Source organism: Vespula vulgaris, chromosome 2, assembly GCF_905475345.1.
Source record: "Vespula vulgaris chromosome 2, iyVesVulg1.1, whole genome shotgun sequence".
Lineage (NCBI taxonomy): Eukaryota > Metazoa > Arthropoda > Insecta > Hymenoptera > Vespidae > Vespula > Vespula vulgaris.
In genome coordinates, this window is record NC_066587.1 from 3,898,574 (window position 1) to 3,920,290 (window position 21,717).

Below are 21,717 nucleotides of genomic sequence, written 5' to 3' on the forward strand. Positions count from 1 at the left end.
GGAAATCCAAGTGCCGGACGACGAGGCTAAGGAGTAAAAGAGAAGGATAAGAAGAAAGAGAATTGAGGAACGCAACGGAACGAGTGAAGAGAGGGTTCCTGTCCTCACTCTTTCTATCCTCATTTCCTTCTCTTCTCTCCGGGGATCGCCGTCGAAGAATACTGCGAAGAAACCTTACTTTTGCTTGTTGTATCGAGATCAAGGACTGAGAGAAGTTTTCTAGCTTTTTCTTTGCCTCTTTTTCTCTTTTCGTTGTCTAAAGACATTACCATGTTTCGTTTAAAAGTTTGGAATCTTTAGAAATTTGCAATTTGTAAAATATGACGCGATTATTTTCTCTCTCTTTTCTTTTTTTTTTTTTTTACAGTTACATTTCATTTAAACGATTAAAAAACATCGAATGAAGTCAATAATCCTTTTACACTACTATTAAAAAGCTCCTGAAATTTAATTGAAATGATTTACTTTTACTCGGATATAGAATGTTTCTATCTACTTTAAAGGGAAACATTTAGATAAGGTAAACAATCGAAATGCTTTCCATTTGTATTCTCACTTCCGTTTCAAATTCAGTAGTAAAGCATCGACTGTGGAAAGAATTTATTAAACAACAGTCTGTTTACTCTTGGTAAATAACTAGAGAGCCGTGGCACGGTTGTTCACTTCCGCAAGAACGAAGGCTACTTTCTCGAGACTGGCTTCGATCGATAGCGAGTGTAATTGAATTCGATCGTGTAGAACGAGCTGTGGCCTTTGGAATACATCGTAGTTTGTTCTTCCATGTAACGAAGATTTATCGATTCGCTTAATCTCGTATAGAATAGACTCGCGTTGAATGAAGGTTCTGATTCTTTCTTCGAGACATCGATCGGTCGAATTCCTTCGCACCTTCATCAAAACCATTCATCTTGATATCTAATACATTATTGACAGAAGATTCTTTTCTCGTTGTAATCGAATTCATGGCAATCTGTAGATTCATGATTAATTAATTAATTATACGAACGAGTAGAAATAAATTGAGCATTTTGACGTATAAAATTGAAGTAGACGGTTAATACATTCACGTACTTTGTATAGTTTGTAGACTCGATAATTAGAAAAGCCAGCGACAAATAAGTTTTCTTACGAAGATACACACGATAGGACCCTTCTGTCTCTTTTTCTCTTTTTCTCTCTCTCTCTCTCTCTCTCTCTCTCTCTCTCTCTCTCTCTCTCTCTCTCTCTCTCTCTCTCTCTCTCTCTTCTCCCAAAGTTCTCGAAGTTAGCGAGATACACACCACGAGCTTTACCCTCTCGTAGTGTTTCACCTTGATGGTGAAACTTGACGACAACTAGAAGACGGCGAAGGCCCTTGTTTGGTATCGACTTTAACATTATCACATGCGCCACCGATCACTCAACGAAACTCAGACTCAAGTAGAGGAAAAAAACTTTTCTAGTTTTTCTTCGGTCTTTTCTTTCACATCATACCACAATCTTATCGAGTATTTAAAGTATAGACAAGTTAACGTTAATTATCGTGATTAAACTTTACAATCTTCGTTGGTATTTAGAAATTCTCTGAGTTAACTACGAGAGTTTAGATAACTTGAGCAAGGTACGAGAGTTTAGATAATTCGAGTTTTCATAAAAAATAATCGCTATTAAAACGAAAAATCTTGCTTATCTTCATTTATTGTTCAATACGAGGAGATTGCACTCTTATAGAAATCCATAAAAGGAATTGGAAATAACGCGAAGAAGATAACAAATATATCTATTCAAAATGGAATCGATACCATAATAATTCTTAATTTCCTATCATTTTTTTTCGAACGCTTTCAAATCGAATGGGTACGCATCGATACTTTTTTCCTCAAAGCTTCGGAAAAAATTTCGGTTGTTTCCGATGTTTCGCTGATGCTATAACATCGAACGTATTCCGAAAAGCGAACCGTATCGTTTCTCAAAGTACGAACACAATTTCGTAATCACGAAAGCCGATTTCGAGAGAGACGAACGGAATATGATTTCGTTCGTGAGAATTTCTTGTTTGCAGAAATTCCACCGACCGTCCCAGAATGGACCGCGCTGAGCTTTGACGAGAAGTTTCTCGACGACTAATCTAGTTTCCTTCGTATTCCTTCAATTTCGTTGGATGTCATTACATGAATCCATTCCTCCATCCACCATCTAACTGGAACGGTTTTACCTTCGAAAGGAAGAAATCGTTTTAGGAGACTCCTCTACAGAGTTGCTCGATGTGGCTCGTTAACACAGCTTATTTATGTTCTTAACCGAGTTTAACGAGTACTAAATACGAGCCGGATTGCTTTCGTTTTAAATTCTACTATTTTCAAATTTTCTTATTATGTTTCTCATTTTCAAAAACTTTATCTATGCACCATAAATATATATATTCTAATATATATATATATATATATATATATATATATATATATATATGCACCTAAGAGAAATTCGTCGATCATCATAACTCATTTATCTCCGTGCCAATATTCTCCGCCAATGCCAATATATCGCGATAGAGGAGGACGGATGCAAGTAGAACTTCCGTCCTTTCGTATATAGACACGCCGAATCGAATTTACTGTGCAAACCATAGCTCGCCTTTTTTCATAACTCCCATCATGATTTACGAGGTTGCGCTCACGTTCCTACGGAGGGTATATATACGTAGACAGCCAGAAATCGCTTTTCCTACATGCACCACTGTATCTCTAACTTTCAGGTACTTCTTTTTATATCTCGTAAATCGTAGACGTTTCGTTTGGACATAACGTTGTAACAATGTTGTTTGTTTCCAAAAATATTCGACAAAAAGGGAAGACATCTTGGATACTTATGATATAAAGTGTAATTTTGAAATCAATTTTATGGAATATCTTTGATAGAAATCAGTAAATTCGTGGTATTCATAAATCAAAATTTTCTACTTTTTTTTTAGCCCTACTTCGATTTTTCAAATATAATGAACTCTTTATGCTCCTGACTGTACTTTAAGCTCCTACTTATAATATTCAAAGTAGCTTGGAAAATCGCTTACTAGCTCGGAAATAGATCGTTGAGTGTCCATTCGACGAAGTATCGAAATTATCCGAACGATATTCTGAATTAAATCGAAGTCTTTATATTTCTTTTTATTCTCGAACAATATATATATACTATTATCATGACTAAAATCCAAAGAATTTTTTAAATAAATATATATATCTAACAAATATAATCTATATATCGAATTATTGTAAATCTATTTCCATTGCATTTATTTTATTATTCTCGTTAAGACAATCACAGAAATGTTCTCCGAAATTATTACGATACTATTCTTTCGAGATCTAACAAAGTAATGGAGAACTCTAGAGAAAAATTGTCTTAACAAAAATGTAACTGTTTAATCACAGTGAGTATTTATCGAAGACTTAAAAGTACCTACGCTGCGAAAGCTTTTTACCGTTGTTATATTAATCGCTAGTATTTTTCACAACGTCGTTCTCTTTTTCAAACTAACCCTCTTGGACTTTCTCTCTCTCTCTCTCTCTCTTTTTCATGCTCGCCTTCATATTTCAGGGGCGGTACAACCAAGCGTTTCCAACAGGCACGGCGTATATTAATAAGGACGGTTGAGCCAGCCTTTGCGCTATCCTTCACTGGGATTTCTTTATCGCTATACGCTTACATACTTGTACTATTATATATATATGTATATATATATATATATATATATGTATGTATATATATATGAACGTATGTATGTAATATGTACGTATGTGTGTTAAATCTATAGATATATATAAGCACGTAGCTTCGCTTGCATGTAATACGCGCCAATTTCTGGAACGGTGCAGAGACAATAAAGGGAACGAGGAGAGGAGAAAGGGAAAATATCGCGCTCGCTCAGCGTCTTTCGAGGACGGTTAAACTACGCTAGATTCGCGCCACAAGAGCCTTAGGAAATGGAAAATAGATGCCACGTTCGTTACGTTCAAACGTGTATAGTAGGTAGATATTCGCGTACGTTAAATATAGGACAAGAGATGTATTAAAATAACGATACCATTCGTATAGATCATTCATGAAAATGAAAGAAATATATTTTTCAAGAAAAAGAAATTTTTTCGATCGTGTACTCACTAGAGAAACGTTGTTTCTAATAAGAAAAAATTGTATGATTCTGTCAGGCAAAAGAGAATCGAAAGAAATAATAGATATTTCTATCACTAAATTAGAACTTGTTTTGTTATGGATTTCGCACATAGAATGAAACTCTTAAATTAACTCTTGACCCGGGTCAAAATAGCAATTGTACGATTGACTTTCAAATGCGCCGGACGATCTAGAATTGCATATGCATACTGGTAAAGCATTCCAATTTCGTGCACGGTCTCTCCAGCAATAGCAGATAACGGCTTCTGATGCCAGCAAATTTCGCACAAAGGAACTAGCCGAACGTAACCCTAGTTTCACGTTTTATGATCTATCAAAATATGCTTTTATCCCGATTTGACGATTTGATTCGCCATTCCTAGTTTGCTTTTGTTAGCTGGAAATTTCTTATCAAAGTTTTCATTCTTATATTTTTGTCGTTGATAATCTCTCATAAATCATCTCGTTTGAATTTTCTTTTCGTTTACATTTAAAACGCAAGCTTATTACATAGTATCTTAATTCTTGTCTTATTACGAGTTTCTTTTATACGAATGATAGATGTAGAACATGATGAAAGGGTGCATTTTCTCTCTCTCTCTCTCTCTCTCTCTCTCTCTCTCTCTCTCTCTCTCTGTCTATCTTTCTATCTATCTTTTATCTCTTTTTCTTTTTCGTTCTCTTCCTCTCTTCTCATACATACGCGTATGTACATTATATACGTCTATGAAAAGTCTCGTGTTAGCATGCTCAGGCCAACCATAGTATAATTGACGCTCCGCGTTCGTTCATTCATTCGTTTGCGTTGTTCTCTTTCGTGTCATAATGCGGGAAGAGAGAATGAGAAAAAGAAAAAGAAAGAAAGAGAAAGAGAAAGAAAGAGAAGACGGGAAATACAAAGTTTCGCATTTTGCACAGGCAAGGGTAGGAAAAACGGAAGGAATAATCACGATGAATATTCAAGAATCTTTGCTGCAGAAAGGGCAGCCTCCGAGAACGTTTTGTGTACAACAGACGAAAGGGATGAATGAAGAGTAAACGCTTGGGGAAACGTGAAAGGGACTTTAACGCGAGAAACGAAAGAATTCCATGACTTTTTTGTCATCGGTGACGACATCAAACTTTACACGTTCCTTTAGAGTAACGTTAAAGTAACAGAGCTTACTTCCTCTCATGTGTAAAATTTGAATTATTCTCTTTAAAGAAACGTACGTACGTATTTGCCCGCTTTCATTCGTCGTATTGCTTTGTGCGAAACTTTCTTTTTTCATGAACTTCGAATTTCACAAATAGTTACTGAAAGTTACGAATTATTCTTACTCGGCGCAGAAGTGACATTTTTGCATAATAACTTCGGTACCAAGGAAAAGAAACTCCATTCGATACGTGCACCTTAGAAACCATTTCAAAGATATAATATTACGGAAAAATATTCACGATAAAACTTTACAGCGTGATAAGAATATTGTTAACGAATACTTGTTCGATATTCTTCGAATTCATTTTATGTATGATAATCTTACAATTCATTTCTGGGAAAATTTATCATCTCTATTATCTTGTATTTATTCTCGAGTTTTGATCGAGATCGACGGAATAAATTATCCGTGTAATACCTTCTTTCTTTAATTATTAATCGTCGATTTTAGAACTCGTTTATTGAAAGTAACTGAAGAAGAGAAGGATCGTTTCTCATTGAACGATATGCCGAACATCTTCGTATAAACAAAGAGGAAAAGATAATAGCACATTCCGTACTTCGACTCGGAATTTGAGATACAATTACGAAATGCTTTCTCTGATAATATTTCGGATCCTTCATGTTTTTCATCGTTTACCAATATTAATCGAGCTTTATCGATGTTTTAACAAATATTCCTTTAGAGCAAATCCTTGAAATATGCAGTTTATATGCAAATAATTCAATCGATCGGTAAGTCTCATAAGAAATTATTTCCAAAGGTTCTTCTGCAACAGACACGTCCCGAGAATTGTGCCACGAAACTTTTACAAGGGATTTTACAAAAACTGATCGCGTTGAAATCTTATTCAAGCCAAAATCGATAGTTTCATGAAAACATATGGCTGGATAAGATTCGCCCATATTCCAAAGCATAGTGACTCGTTCCTTTCGAAGGATAACGTTTATCTAGCAACTTAACCACCTCGCTGGGATATCATAAGCGTTTTCCAATGCATAGCTTTGGGCTAAGCGAAGACGTAGCTTTCTAGAGATTCTTTGATCACCAGTATTTCGATCGCATCTACATCGAAACATTGTACGTCGTTAGAAGCCCGTTAACAAATTTTTTATCTACGAAAAATACATAAATCCATTTCAAAGAACACACAGAAGTTTCGTTTATGAATCGACCGAAAGAAAATTTTGGTCCCCTTGAAGCAAAACTATTATGAGAAGATGCCAAATTCGTTCATTAACGAAATTGTATTGTACACATTGTAGTCAAAAAGCAAAGGAGCGTGAGAAAGGGTATAGAATAAAAAGCCAAACATAATGTCATACGAGAAACGTTCATAGTGCGCAGTTCTTCGTTCAGACAACAAAAGCGATTTCGTCTGACGAGAGGCGAGTCAGAGCGGCACCTTACAGACTAGTTTTCTCTCTCTCTTTCTCTCTTTCTCTCTCTCTCTCTCGTTCTTCTCGTAGACAGCTTTCAAATTACGCGCGCTTTTCTGCTCCAGCGTGCGGATGATGGGTTCCTAACGATCTGTCGGTTTCACTTCGGACAGCCGGCAGAGAAATGTCCCGCGTCGGATCGGTGCTATGCCCGCGCCCATTATTATTATCTTCCCTTGCCTCTTTACTCACGTTAGTTGCGAATACCGATGACTATGATAAAGGGAGAAATAACTCGCGGCAATGCTCCGTCGAACCGCCATCGTTCCTCCTTTGTTTCGCACGATCATTCGTTGGATCTTCGTGTCTTCGAGATCTTTCAGAATTTCTTCTCCTCTTGCGTTACGATAAAAAGAAAAGAACATTTTCTTATCTTTCATCTCTCGGTAAGTAAATAATTTACGTTGATATACGAAGAATAATGTCTTTCCCGTGTATACGAAATACGTAGTATTACCTCTGTTGAAGCGGATGATGAAAGGAAGATTCATGTTCGTTATCACGTAAGGCTTCACCAAGGAAGGTCGAAAAGGAGGAGGATTTTGCCGTAGGTCAAGCTAAACATGGCGGCATTCCGCGTCATAAAGTTTATTATACCGAGCCTTTGACATGGACGAGTAGTGGTATTTCGTGGCGATGCAAGGCTAGTAGTAGTCCCTCTGGATCCAAGAGCCGCAAACGCGGGCTTTAAGCCTCGGAGAAATCGCCGGGGGCCTTCGAGGTAATTACGAGGAGACGAAGGGAGAGAATGGAAAGGTACGGTAGAAGCGAGAGAGAAAACGAACGAGAAGGAAGAAGAGGATAGTTCTGAAGAACTGCTCGAGCAAAGCACACCTATTACCCCTAATCACGAGGAAAACATAGTTCCTCGAGAGTAGAAAACCGATGCTCGAGAAGGTTCAACTCTGAAATAGAAACCTAGCTAGATCTTATTCTCTCTCTGATGTTGCTCGTGTCAAAGCGTTAATATAAATCGTCAATGTAAAGAGGAATATATATATATATATATATACATATATATATATATATATATATATATATATATATATAAGAGAAAGAGAGAAAGAGAAAAGGGAAAGAGGTACCACCCGTTGTAGGAACGAACGAAAGCCTTATATTTGACAAAACATGAAACTTCGAGGGTCGTTTCCAACGATCCAACAGATAGAAGGGGAAGATAGGAGTGTCCGTCCTTACAGCATAAAACGGAGTTTCGTAGCCCTAATTTAGTGCAGGTGTTACATACTGGGTACGACACGATCTTTCACGAAGTATCCCAAGGGATGTTAAATTTACGTTGCGGTACGGAGAACCACCTTTCGTCTCTCCAGCTTTTCATTCGCGACAGACTCCCTTGAAATTGTTCACCGGAAAGTATGATCATTTCTAGTACGCTAGAAACGAGCGAGCAAGATCCACTTTGACATTTTCAAACCGTTGACCTATTTTCTAATCGTATCGTCTTCTTCTTTTGGCGAAAATAAAATTCTTTAAAATAGAAATACTCTTTGAGCCAGCAGAAAATCCTTCTATTCTTTGTTTCCAAACACAAAGCACGGGAATCCGGCATGATCAAGATTCGGATCACTTAACTTTACGATCGGTAATTTCGTGGATTTTGCCACCGTAAACGACGAACGAAGATCGCTCGAGAAGATATGCTCGCACGAAAATCCAAGATTCGGCAATGTTCGTGTAAAAGAATGAGAGAGAGGGAGAGAGAGAGAGAGAGAGAGAGAGAGAGAAAGAGAGAGAAAGAAATAGTAAAAGCGTCGGTGAGTTGGCTTAGTTCTTTCAACCGTAAGAGGACTATCGTGGTACTCGTCAAGAACGCTTTACGTGATAGCAGAAAAGCTTAAGAATATTGTATTGCTACGATTTTTCGAGTTCTATCGAGAGTAACCAGATTTGATGCAGAATATTACAAGGATCATGATCACGACCGACGTTATTTTGGCGGATCCTTATTATTAACATTTCAAATTTATTGACGTTTCTCAAACTATTTTTATGCATAACTTCACGCATATATTTCAGGACTTAGCGCGTGAAAAGATATTTAAAAAAATATCTCGTCTTTTATTCTTGAAATTGGTATATTTCCTAATTTTAAATATCATATATTAATAATGAGTCTCGCAAATATTTTGATAGAAATCTTAGGTATATAAAAGCACGAAGATAAATTTGTCGATTTGATTGAATCAATCAAGTTAATAATTTTGCACTTTCACTGTTTAGGTGACAGTAAGAGACGACGGTAGACCTCCACTATCCTCGACGACCAGAATAGTCGTAGAAGTTGCCGACATCAACGATCATGGACCAGAATTCGAGCAAAAGTTTTACACCGTTCAAATTCCCGCTACGCCGTCCACTGATAAACCGTTCTTCCAGGTAAGAAATTCTCGCTTGGCTTTAACTAAATATTTTTGCAACGTTTCCAATGTTTTTTATCTCCTGAAGATGAACTTTCCGCCCTCGAACGCGACAGCAGACGATCGTGTTTCCACCCTACTTTGTCGAAATGACCCCTATCGATCAGAAACATCCTCATTATCTTACAAAGGATATAGATAATCTAGTATTGCCCTACGTCAAATTGCTCTTTCTCTTTTTCTCATTTCTTTCTATCTTCTTTTCCTATCTTCGTATCTATGTCTTTATACAAAGTAGTTAAGCGATATCACTCCCTCTTCTTTCTCTATATTGTTTGTTTCCTGCGTGACAATCATATTAACTCTATTATGTAATTTTATATAAATATAAATTTTTTTTTTGAGAAAATGAATGAAAAAAATGTATAAGTAAAAAGAAAAAAGAAAAATCAGAACGTACATATTATATATACCGAATAACGCGAATAACATAATGTACATATCTAATTTTTTGTTATTTTTTAATTCGATGTAAATTACGAAAGTAGAAATGTATAAAACGAGCCAACTGTACAAAGAACGCACCGCTTAATTCGAAGTGCAATATTAGCTTGTGTACGCTTTTCACCGGCCACAATATATATACATAAATGAGCGTATACTTAAATAAAAGAAAGTACCACCATTCAATATCGCAGTCCTCTTAAAATCGTCATTCATGCGCGACATTTTTACGGTAATAATCGTGTCGTTATTCGCTGCGATGCCACCGTATTATCTTCTTCATATGATTGTATATACAGCATATAAATCTCATATATATCTCGTTTGAAATATCGATCATCTTATTCTTTCAAGTGAAACACACATTATTCTCGTATAATTTTTTAATAATTTTGTATCCGTAAAAAGCTAAAAAACGTGTACGTGATCGTATTTATTTATTTCTTTTTCTTTTTTTTTTTTTTTGAATATAAATGATAAATCCTCGAAATAATTTCGCACGATAAAGTAAATTCGTTTTAAATATATAATTGTAATATAAATATGTGATAATACATTGAGTAAAAAAGTTGGTTATGCGAGCGCCCACAAAGAACAAACCGCTTGCAAAAACCTCCACCCTATTTGCTTTGTCGTTATCGAACGTTTCCTTTCCAATCGATTACCACAAGCCAACCACCCTTCTTTTCGACGTTGGCCAAAGTAACCGATCATTGCCATAACCATATCGAACGTAGCTGGAAGGAGTAGAAATTTGAGCACTTAAACCTCGCACGATATATACGTCTATCTTATTATCGTTTGTAATTACATCGCCACCTATTCCGTTGTTCGAGCCCTTTATCAGTTTTGTTCAAAAACATAACTCTACATGTTCCATCTTTTTTTACTTTGAATCGCATAATCTTCGTGTTTCAAACGGGACCGATCGATTTCGATTCGTGTACATTTGTCGGTGTCGCGATAGACGCTTGATAAGGGGAAAAGAAAAGGAAAAGTAAATTAGTAAAAAAGAGGGAAGAAAAAGAAATAACGAAGGTCTCAACAGGAACGATGTGAAAGCTAAAAGCTATCCTCTCTTCTCGTTCTCGACAGAAATCGAAGAACCGCTCGCGGGAGTTCGACCTCTCGATCGATACGTTACTCGAGAATGGAACTTGGGAGACATTTAGCCCCGACACCCTGTCAGGAGATCGTATCTTCAGGGTAAGAAAATAATCGCACGTAAAAACTAAGCATCACGCGAAAAACGCGCATTGCATAATTGATCTCTATCTTCGTATAAAAATTATATATATATATATATATTTATAAATTATTTATATTTATATATATAAATAGATAGATATATTTATTTATTATATTTATTGCATATACGGAATTGACCGAATCTAGTTACGCAGGCTCTTTATTTATTTATTCTATATTTATCTGCCTTCTTCATTATTTATCTATGTCTATGCCTATCCTTTAGCTTTTATGTTGAATGTAAATAATTATCATTCCATGCAACCGCAAATTGTTCATAGGGCAGCCATTGCATTCGTACCTTTAAATCAATCATTTTCATTCGCTCCAACTCACGCAAGCCTTATCGTTGAACGCCTTACTTATAAGTCTCTATCAATATCCTTCTTTGTATCCTATCTGTATCTGTGTCTGTCTATATCTTTGTTTCGTCTCATTCTTTATAATGAACGTATGTTCCATCAACCCCTATCACTTTCCCATGCTCGTCTGTATGCGTCACTTTATATTGTATGTTTATTCGAATTATGTATGAAGCCTGAGAATGTTCTCGCATTTTTATTTTTCCGTCAATTAATACTTGTGTCAACAGTGGAACGTACACAAATACATAAATATTGGGCTAAAACTTTCGAAATATCGGAAATAGTATGAAATGCCATGCATGAAGGAATTTTATCGTACATTAAAATACTGACGACGATTCATTAAACGCATATAATTATACGGATCATTTTATTCGTTTTAACTGGTGTAACACTGAATGAATTATTAATTAAATTATATTTTTATCTAATATGAAGACATGATGCTGAATCACTTTGTTACTATCCAAGTTATAGTCTTTCTATGTCATATACAGGAGAAACGTGAGAGTTGATTAAAACGTTTAGTTAAACGTTATATGTATCTAATAAATTCTTTCATTTCTAACTGCATTTCTTTTCTTTTCTTTTACATTAGGTTCTAGCAAATGACAAAGATATCGGTGACAACGGAAAAATTCAATACAGTATTAAGGGAGGCCGCGGAAAGGGCAAATTTAAAATTCATCCTACCACCGGGATGGTGTATTCCCAACGTGGATTTGAAGCAGGGCAGGAATACGAAATGATGGTACGTATCTCATTAATAAAATTTGAAAAAAAATTAAAAACGATGTTTCTTCGGAAAAAAAAGAAAATCGTTTTTATTTTATAGATACGAGCAACCGATTGTGGTGAACCTCAACGTAGTCACCAAACTCGAGTTTCCGTCCAAGTAGTCGAAGTGGCCAAAGAATCCGAAAATCCACCAGTTTTTAAAAGTAGTAATCAAAGCGTAGAGATGACGGAAAGCGACGAAGTAGGCTTTTTAGTGACTCTCGTTCAGGCCACAGATAAAGACGGTGATTCTCTGTGGTACGATATTTTAGGTAGGGCATACATAACGATAGTTAAATAACAAGCTGTTATTCGATAGTATCTTTCTATTCTCATTAACATATTACAGATGGTGACAAGCGAGACGAATTCTTCATAGGACGTGATAACGGTAACGTGCTATTAGCCAAGCAATTAGATTGGGAAACACAAAACTTTTATAATCTTACGATTGGCGTTACCGATGGCGTACACACGGCCTTAACACAACTCTTGGTCACGGTGATTGACATAAACGATCATAGACCAGAGTTCACTGAGAGCACCTATCACGTGGACATTTCGGAAAACGTTCCAAAAGGCGAAAAAATTCTTCAATTGCACGCGACCGACGCAGACGAGGACAAAAAAGTATTTTACAGTTTACACGCAGCCCAAAGTCAAGCTTCCTTGGGTATTTTTCACGTAGATTCGATCAGTGGTGCTGTCACATTAAACGAACCTCTCGATCGAGAAACTATCGAGGAACATGTACTAACGGTGATGGTGAAAGACCAGGGCACACCAGCAAAACGAAATTATGCAAGAGTCATCGTCACAGTTCACGATCACAATGACCATGCCCCCGAGTTCATTAGCGAGATCATTCAAGGGAAGGTTTACGAAACGTCTCCGATTGGTACAGCCTTTGTACGAGTTTGCGCTATTGATAGAGATCGAGGCGATAACGCAAGGATCACTTATTCCATTACTTCTGGAAATGTTGGTAACATTTTCTCCATTGATCCCATACTAGGAGACATTAGAGTAGCTCGAGAGCTGGATTTGAGCGTTTCAGCGGAATACATATTATTGGTAAAAGCCGTAGATCATGGTTCACCTGCTCTCGCAAATACCGTACCAGTTCACGTGATGGTTACCATGGCGGACAATGCTCCACCTCGTTTCGTTCAACGAGAGTTGTCCGCTGAGATCTACGAGAATCAACAACTGGGCACTTACGTGAAGCACGTAGATGCCAGAAGTACCTCATCCTTGCAATTCGAGATCACTCGAGGAAATAAAGATGATACGTTCTTCGTCAATCCTAGTACCGGGGTTATCGTTGTGAAGAACCCTTTAGATTATGAGAAGAGGAAGTTCTATAATTTGACAGTAGCTGCTACAAACATGGCCGGTGCCACAGCTGTCTGTAACGTGATTGTCCACGTGCTTGATAGAAACGATAACGCGCCACGCTTCATTCAAGCGGTTTACAGTGGTGAAATCAGCGAAGGTGCGACTATAGGATCGTTGGTACTTACCAACACGACTACACCTCTCGTTATAAAAGCAGAAGATGCCGATTCGGAATTGAACGCTTTATTGAATTACGATATCGTCGACGATCTACCGAGAAAGTATTTCCACATCGATTCTAGTACCGGTGCGATTAGAACTGTGATGGTGTTAGATCACGAAACCATTCCAGAATTTACATTCCACGTTAAAGTATCTGACTTGGGAAAGCCTAAACTTTCATCGGAGACTACGGCTAAAGTCATGATAGCTGTGACTGACGTGAATGATTGTCCACCAAAATTTCTTCAAAACGATTACAATGCCACACTTCTCTTGCCTACGTACAAGAACGTTGCTGTTCTTCGGGTGAACGCTGTAGATCCTGACAGTTCCGAAGGTGTTTCGTTAAGGTAATTAAATTTCAAATCGATTCATTTCTCATCAAACTAGACTTAAGTACCTAATTAATTATGAAATCGTTCCAATTCCAGATACGATATTATCGATGGCAATAAGGGTCATACATTTGACATAGATTCTCAAACTGGTATCATCACGGTTCTCAATCCTGAACGTATTAAGAAAAATTATTTATTACACGTTCGCGTATCGGATGGAAAATATTCGAGTGTCGCGCAAGTGAATATAGTCGTCGAAAAATCTGAAAATTCAGGCTTGGTCTTCCAAAAGGATGTTTACGAAGGCAACATCGTTGAGAATTCGACGAAAATTAGAACCGTGGTGGTAGTCAATGTTCTCGGTACTGTATTGAACGAACACATAGTCTTTAGAATCTTAAATCCTACCAACATGTTCATTATTGGACCAACCTCGGGAGCGATTAGAACAACTGGAGTAAGATTCGATCGAGAGACCTGCGATCATTATGAATTGATCGTAGAGGCAAAGAGTCAGACAAGGGATATGGAAAAGCCCAGAGTGGCTCACGTTATAGTTAACGTCACGATTTTGGATATCAATGATAATTGCCCTATGTTCGTAAATCTGCCTTATTACGCCGTCGTTTCCGTCGACGCTCAGAAAGGAGATGTGATAACGAAGGTAAATGATCGAAAGAAAAAAGGAAAATGGTTGAACGAGGGAATACGTTAATTTACGATAAATTGATACAAATCTTTCCCTTTCTTTAGGTGCACGCGGTAGATATGGATAGCGGTGATAACGGAGAGGTTAGATACGAATTGAAAAAAGGACACGGAGAACTTTTCAAAGTTTGTCGAAAAACCGGAGAGATATCGTTGAAGCAAAACCTCGAAGGACATAATCGGGAGTATCAGCTGACGATAGCCGCGTACGACGGAGGTAATGTTCGTCGGAATATGAAATTTGCGAATAGCTACTTGACATGACCTTTTTTTATATATAATACGCTAAACGCTATTTTAGGAATAACGCCATGTTCCATTGAGGTGCCAGTCAACGTGAAGGTGATAGATCGTTCGATGCCGGTCTTTGACAAGCAATTTTACACAGACAGTGTACTTGAAAGTATCGAAGTACACTCGCCTCTAGCGCTATCCATACAAGCTGAGTCACCATTGAATCGCAAACTTATATACAGTATTACCAAAGGCAATGATTTTGAAGAATTCGCTTTGGACTTCAACACCGGTAAGTCGATATCTTTCACGCTTCGACTAACGCGAATCGTGAAATAAATACGTTTGATTTTACTGGGTAAGCAGAATCGATATAAGATGGATTGATAAGAATTTTTTCCATTCTAACTTCGCGTTTTCTTTTTTTTTTTTTTTCTTTTTCAATACAAAGATTTTAAAGAGAATTAGCCGATACGAATACGAACGAATAATTAAGATGTAAAATAATTATTAAATAATTATGATTATAAAACTAAGACCATCTTATGTGGAAAAAAGATAGCTATGTAAATGTGTATCTATCAGCCATCGAATCAACTTTTTCACAGTGCATTCTCAGTTCGTTAGTGTTACTATGACGACAAACAGTAGACACAACCCTAAATGATTTTAGCATTTTATGTACGTAGCAATGATATTTACTGAAATGCTATTTCCTGCTATTTCGTATCCAGCTATGGAACTCATATTGTTAAAACTGTGGAAGGGTTTCTCGATAGTAAATCTCGTTAACTTTTCGATTAACATTATGTTTTTTCGCGTACTATATGGTATTCGGTCACTAAATTCTAATCATATAACAGTATTGGTGAAAGAAGGCAAAATGGGTAAATTAGTATGCATATAATTAGTAAGCGTATGGTAATAATCTTGATGAAATGATTAATAATTATTTAAGGTCAACGGATACAGGTGATAAGTTGTAAGAACATATATTGAAATATTTAACATATTCTTTTTTTTGTTCTTTGCAATATGGTGCCGGTTTTGTCGTAGGTGTATAAGAGATTTTAAGTCCACAAAGTAAATGTACGTGTAAAACGTGTCTTAATATTCCTTTATATCACACTGTTAGAGTTAATTACTATCATTTCGTCTTCAGTTTAAAGTCCCTTCATGCGTGTTCCCTTATCGATGCTTATCTGAAAAATTAGACATTAAAGTTTTCTTGTATCTCCCTGTTTCGCAGCCCCCGACAGTAACAATGGTCCTTGTGAGTATAAAAAAAAAATACTAGTTCTATCGGTCTGCTGTATCGCTATGTTATCACGCTATTGCATCGCACTCTGTTTGATTCTACGTGCACGATAAAAATACGAAAGAATCGAGGCAAGGAAAAGTAAAATTAAATTAAAATTCAATTAAGATCGCTTCGTAACAACGTTTCACGTTAAATGAAAACAGTGGAACAAATTAAATTAATCAATTTCTTGCTTCGATCGGCAACTTTGCTTTTTTTTCTATTGAACATCTCACAAACGAATGGACAACTTTGTTCTAACATTTAAAACGATGCTATTGCGAATTAATCAATTTGCATGGTCATTAATTCTCCACGACGATCGTTATGCTAATCGAAGGGTAAAGCTGAAGATAAAATTAGAAAAATTCAACCGAATGAGAAGGAATGATCATTGTTGCATATCTGCATTATTTATTGCAAGTGATGCAAATTTGGAATTTACTATTGAAAGATAACCATCGAATGATTATGTACGAATAGACAAAGTACATAAATATATATATATATATATATATATATATATATATATATATATATTTATATATTTATGTATTTGTATCTCTTACGTCTACCATTTAATAATCTCATAAATATTTCAGTTAACACGAATGGTGTTCTGTCTAGTAAATTACGCTTTTTAATTTTAATATCTCTTTACTTTAATATCTATATTAGTTCTTCTTTTCCAAGTAATTATAATATAGCTAAATAGGCAGCAATTATTAATATTGAAAATCGCTTGTGCTATTACTTGTATCAAGCTGTACTAACAATTTATTAAACTAAAACTGACTACATCCTATTCACATTATTAACACTCCAAGAAACAATAATTTTTTTCATAGCACGCTGGTTTTTACTATCCAACGAATCCTCCTTTTGTGTTTTTACACATGGAAACGCTTTAGTCGTACACTTTGCTCCATGGACTTTTTTGTTTATATTTCATTTACATCGTTTTATCTCGATCATAACTCTCAATACAATTTCATTAGCTCATGGTAACAATAGATAGCTTGTTTTACAATAGTTTAACAATAGACGACTTGGAGCACAGTGTTGCTGAAACGCACAATGTCGTTCAATTTTAAAGTCGCTCTCGTCGCCATATTTCATTTTTGGAATTTCGCCAACACCAAGGGCTCATTGTTGATACATATACCTTTTTTTTATTTTCATTCAACTCTTGCAGCTTTTCTTTGTTCGCATGTTATGTCTGTACCTTAAGAAATCGTCTAGACAGAAAAACAAATTAATTTAAAACTAAATTTGATTGATACGTTGCGTTTATTATACTGTAATTAGTATAATGTATTATAATCTGTATTAAATTTATACAACGAGATAACGCTTTAAAAGGTACAGACATTCCAGTAGCACTCACAGAATCACGACGTTTTTTAAAAACGTGTGTATTTTACGAGATTGCAATCATTAGTGTTCTTTGACGTTTACGAATCCGACAAAATCATTCCGAAATATTAATAACAATTTTTTTTTCTTGCCGTATATTCATATGCGAAAACGTTCACATAAAGATAAAAAATAATGAAAAATAATGGAAAAAGATTGTTGGATTCGTGAACGATCGGTCGCATAGTGCTTTGGGTCTACAGTCTTCTCTTCAATAAATTAGGTGTAATCTATGTGGTGGATGAGCTGGATTATGAACAAAAGAAGCAATACGAATTGACCGTACGTGCCACTGACAGTGTGTCAGGGGTTTACGCGGAGGTGCTCGTTAGCATACTAGTTCTCGACGTCAACGACTGTCCTCCCGAATTTACTCAAGACTCTTATAACATTTCCGTCTCCGAGGCAGCTCCATTTGGTACTTCCGTTTTGAAAGTTAGTTCCAGAGATAACGATACGGGTAAGGTGTTATCATAATTTTTCTTTTAATCGTATCTAATAGAAATAGAAAATTAATAATGCTCGAACGTTTCTCCTGTTTCTTTAGGTATAAATCAAAAGGTACGTTACGCGATTCAAAACGACACAGAGAACAGAAATGATCTTTTCCATATCGATCCGGAAGAAGGTGTGATCTTCTTAAAGAGATCGTTGGATCACGAAAGTCACGAATCGCATCACTTTACCGTAGTTGCGATAGATCGTGGGGTACCAAGCTTATCAAGTACAGCTCACGTTTGGGTAACTGTAATCGACATGAACGACAATCCACCCAAGTTCGAACAACCCTCATACACGTGCTTCTTATCGGAACACGCTGAACGAGGACAGTTTGTAACGGTGGTATCAGCAAGCGATCCAGATTACGTAGACGAGAAACTAACCTATACGATCGTTGGTGGTAACGAACAGCAAACTTACAACATCGATCAATCTACCGGTATAATTTCTTTAATTAACATGCAAAACTTCGGCGAACATAAGTTAAGCATGTTGAATGTTTCGGTGACCGATGGAGTATATACCAGTTTTACTCGAGTAAAGATCGAGATATTGCCAGCCAACAGACATAATCCCAAGTTTCCAAATCCAGTGATCGAAGTTACCGTATTGGAAAATCAATTACCAGGTCGACTGGTTACCAGCGTGTTAGCTACAGACGAAGATTTTGGAGAATACGGAACTATCGTTTACAGCATTCCCTCGAATTTGATGAGAGAAATTTTTGACATAAACAAACTGACCGGTGAGATAGTAACGAGGAAGAAGCTCGATCGAGAGAAGCAAAAGCTCTACGAGATTCCAGTTATGGCAACTGACGGAGGTGGAAGATCTGGTTTCGTAATGGTTCGAGTGAAAATCGGAGATGAGAATGACAACCCACCAATTTTCCTACTGAGAGAATATAAAGCAACGATTCATAGTAATCTCTCGGTGAATACTTCTTTTCTAAAGGTTAAAGCTCAGGACGCTGATGAAGACGAAGCCGCCAAAATCACTTATTCGATCTACGAACCACAAAGTTCCGAGGCCAGGGCATTATTTGGTATCAATCCCGAGACTGGTTCTTTGTATCTACAGAAAAGTGCCGTACCTTGGGGTAAGCGAACCTATAGAAAATCCTATAACAAAACTTAACGAATCCATACCTCATAATTACACCTCATTTATTTTATCCTTCGTTTCCAGAAAATCAATTATTCGAGATTTTCATTCGTGCAGAGGACAAAGGTACGACTCCTCATCACACGGATGTACCTTTAAACGTCTACATTATGGCACCCCAAGACATTCCTCCATTGTTCGAACGCAAAGAAGGAAAATTCTTTATTTCGGAAGATTCTCCCGTAGGAACACCGATAACGAGATTAAAAACTGTCACAAATAGTACCGTGAAATATCGCATTGTCTCGGGAAACGAAGATTCGCCGTTTTTCTTGATCGATTCTCATGGTCAAATAACATTAGGGAGATCATTGGATCGAGAACAAAAAGATAACCATCTTATTGGCGTTCTAGCTGAAACTGATTCGAGTCCTCCGCTTACAGCTCTCGCAGAAATATCTCTTCAGGTTTTCGACGAGAACGATCATGCGCCAAAATTTGAAAGTAATCCTTACGTTATTACTTTAGCGGAAAATGTGGAGGAAGGGACGTCTATCTTAAAAGTGATTGCCCACGACGAGGATCTCGGTAGCAACGGGGAAGTACGATATTCTTTTGGATCCGATATAGGGGAATTGGCGAATGTCTATACGGTGGATGTATATACCGGTTGGATTTCTACTTTGGTACAACTCGATAAGGAAAAACAACCGGAATATAAGTTTCAGGTAAGAATTTGACAAGATGGTTAAATTACATAAGAATTCAATTATTTACTCACTCGTAACTGTTCAAGGTGGTAGCGACCGATAACGGAAACCCTAAACATTTCGCGAGAACGTCGGTACATATCAAATTGAAAGATTACAACGACAACCCACCGACGTTTGTCGACGATCGTTACGAAGCTGCAGTGAACGAGGATGCCTTGCCAGGGACGGTAGTCGTAAAATTGGTCGCAGTCGATAAAGACACGGATATCGTAACGCCAATAGAATTTTATATAACATCGGGAGATCCGAGATCTCAATTCCAAATCAGATCGACGGGAGAAGTATACGTTGCGAAAGCTTTGGATAGAGAAACGATCGATCATTACGAGCTCGACATTGTTGGTACCGATGGAAAATACGTCTTCGATACAAAAGTAACTGTTCAAGTTTTGGACGTTAACGACAATCCTCCGTACTGCTTGAGATATCGTTACAGAGAAGTTCTTTCGGAAGGATCGCACCCTGGTACTTACGTACTCACCGTTCTTGCTACGGATTACGACGATGAGCCAAACGCTAAATTACGTTTCTATTTGACCGGTGATAACAACGATAAATTCTCTTTGGATAAAGAAACTGGTGTCTTAAAGATGGTCGGTCAATTGGATAGAGAAACTCAGGCCAAATATTCGTTGACTGCTCATGTACAAGATAGGGACAAACCTTCTTGGGAATGCTCTTCTCAATTGGAGATACTCGTTTCCGATTTGAACGACAACATGCCGAAGTTCACCATGCAAACTTATAGCACGACCCTTCCCGAAGATGTAGAAGTTGGAACTTTGGTAACGAAAGTACATGCTACGGACGATGATATTGGTATAAACCGTAAAATTAGATACGAATTCATCGATTCCGCGGACGGACACTTCCTCATTGCTGCTGATAGTGGTATAGTTACTTTAGCCAAGCCGTTAGATAGAGAAACCAAAGCCATGTATAACGTTACCATTAAAGCTCTCGATCAGGGAACACCACAACTCGTTAACATTGCCTCGCTAATTGTCAACGTTCAAGATATCAACGACAATCCACCAGAATTCGCATCGAAACTTTATTATTCGAAAGTGCCAGAGGTCTATGCGGTTGGTACCGAAGTAGCGAGAGTCCTTGCGACATCCAAAGACACCGGAGTCAATGCCGATGTTTATTATTCGATCGTGGGTGGAAATGAACATAAGAAGTTCCAAATAGACACGAAAACCGGTGTGATAGCGATCGCCGAACAATTGGATTACGAACGTGCTCGCGATTACTTTTTAACGATTCAAGCCATCGACGGTGGTATTCCACCTTTGAGCAATCATGCTACGGTTAACATCACCGTCATCGATAGCAACGATAACGCACCGATATTCAGCGAAGTTTCCTACCGAGCATCGGTCAGAGAAGACGCTAAAATCGGAGAAAGGGTCACTCAGGTACGACAGCTATTAATTATTTTCTATTAATTAACCGATCCTTTCGAAATCATTCATATTAAATGAAAATATATTCCTAGATTTTCGCAAAAGATCTCGACAGTGAGGAGAACGGAAATGTTTCTTATTACATAGAACGAGGGGACAGGCAAAAGCAGTTTAATATCGATCAGAAAACTGGACAAATTACGGTCGCAGCACCTCTCGATCGAGAAGAGGTAAGTCTGACCTAATGAAGAAGGATCTTAAAAAAATGAATTAAGTAATAAGAAAAATTTCAAAGTATCTCTTTTTTTTGTAATC

At 37.1% G+C, this 21,717-nt stretch overlaps 1 protein-coding gene across 9 annotated transcripts in view; it reads left to right on the plus strand.

Moving 5' to 3' along the window:
* Positions 1–21,717, plus strand: part of LOC127072517 (fat-like cadherin-related tumor suppressor homolog) — a 291,697-nt gene that overhangs the window by 260,998 nt on the left and 8,982 nt on the right. For 7 of the 9 annotated variants that reach the window (XM_051012955.1, XM_051012956.1, XM_051012952.1 and 4 more), the window contains 14 exons: positions 9,029–9,184; positions 10,765–10,875; positions 11,881–12,033; positions 12,118–12,331; positions 12,409–13,969; positions 14,051–14,621; positions 14,711–14,882; positions 14,967–15,191; positions 16,149–16,172; positions 17,839–18,075; positions 18,163–19,215; positions 19,305–19,948; positions 20,017–21,414; positions 21,495–21,632. In XM_051012955.1, the coding sequence (XP_050868912.1) occupies positions 9,029–9,184; positions 10,765–10,875; positions 11,881–12,033; positions 12,118–12,331; positions 12,409–13,969; positions 14,051–14,621; positions 14,711–14,882; positions 14,967–15,191; positions 16,149–16,172; positions 17,839–18,075; positions 18,163–19,215; positions 19,305–19,948; positions 20,017–21,414; positions 21,495–21,632 (6,657 nt within the window). The remainder of the gene's footprint in view (positions 1–9,028; positions 9,185–10,764; positions 10,876–11,880; positions 12,034–12,117; positions 12,332–12,408; positions 13,970–14,050; positions 14,622–14,710; positions 14,883–14,966; positions 15,192–16,148; positions 16,173–17,838; positions 18,076–18,162; positions 19,216–19,304; positions 19,949–20,016; positions 21,415–21,494; positions 21,633–21,717) is intronic. The other 2 variants (XM_051012958.1, XM_051012959.1) reach the window with 2 other exon arrangements.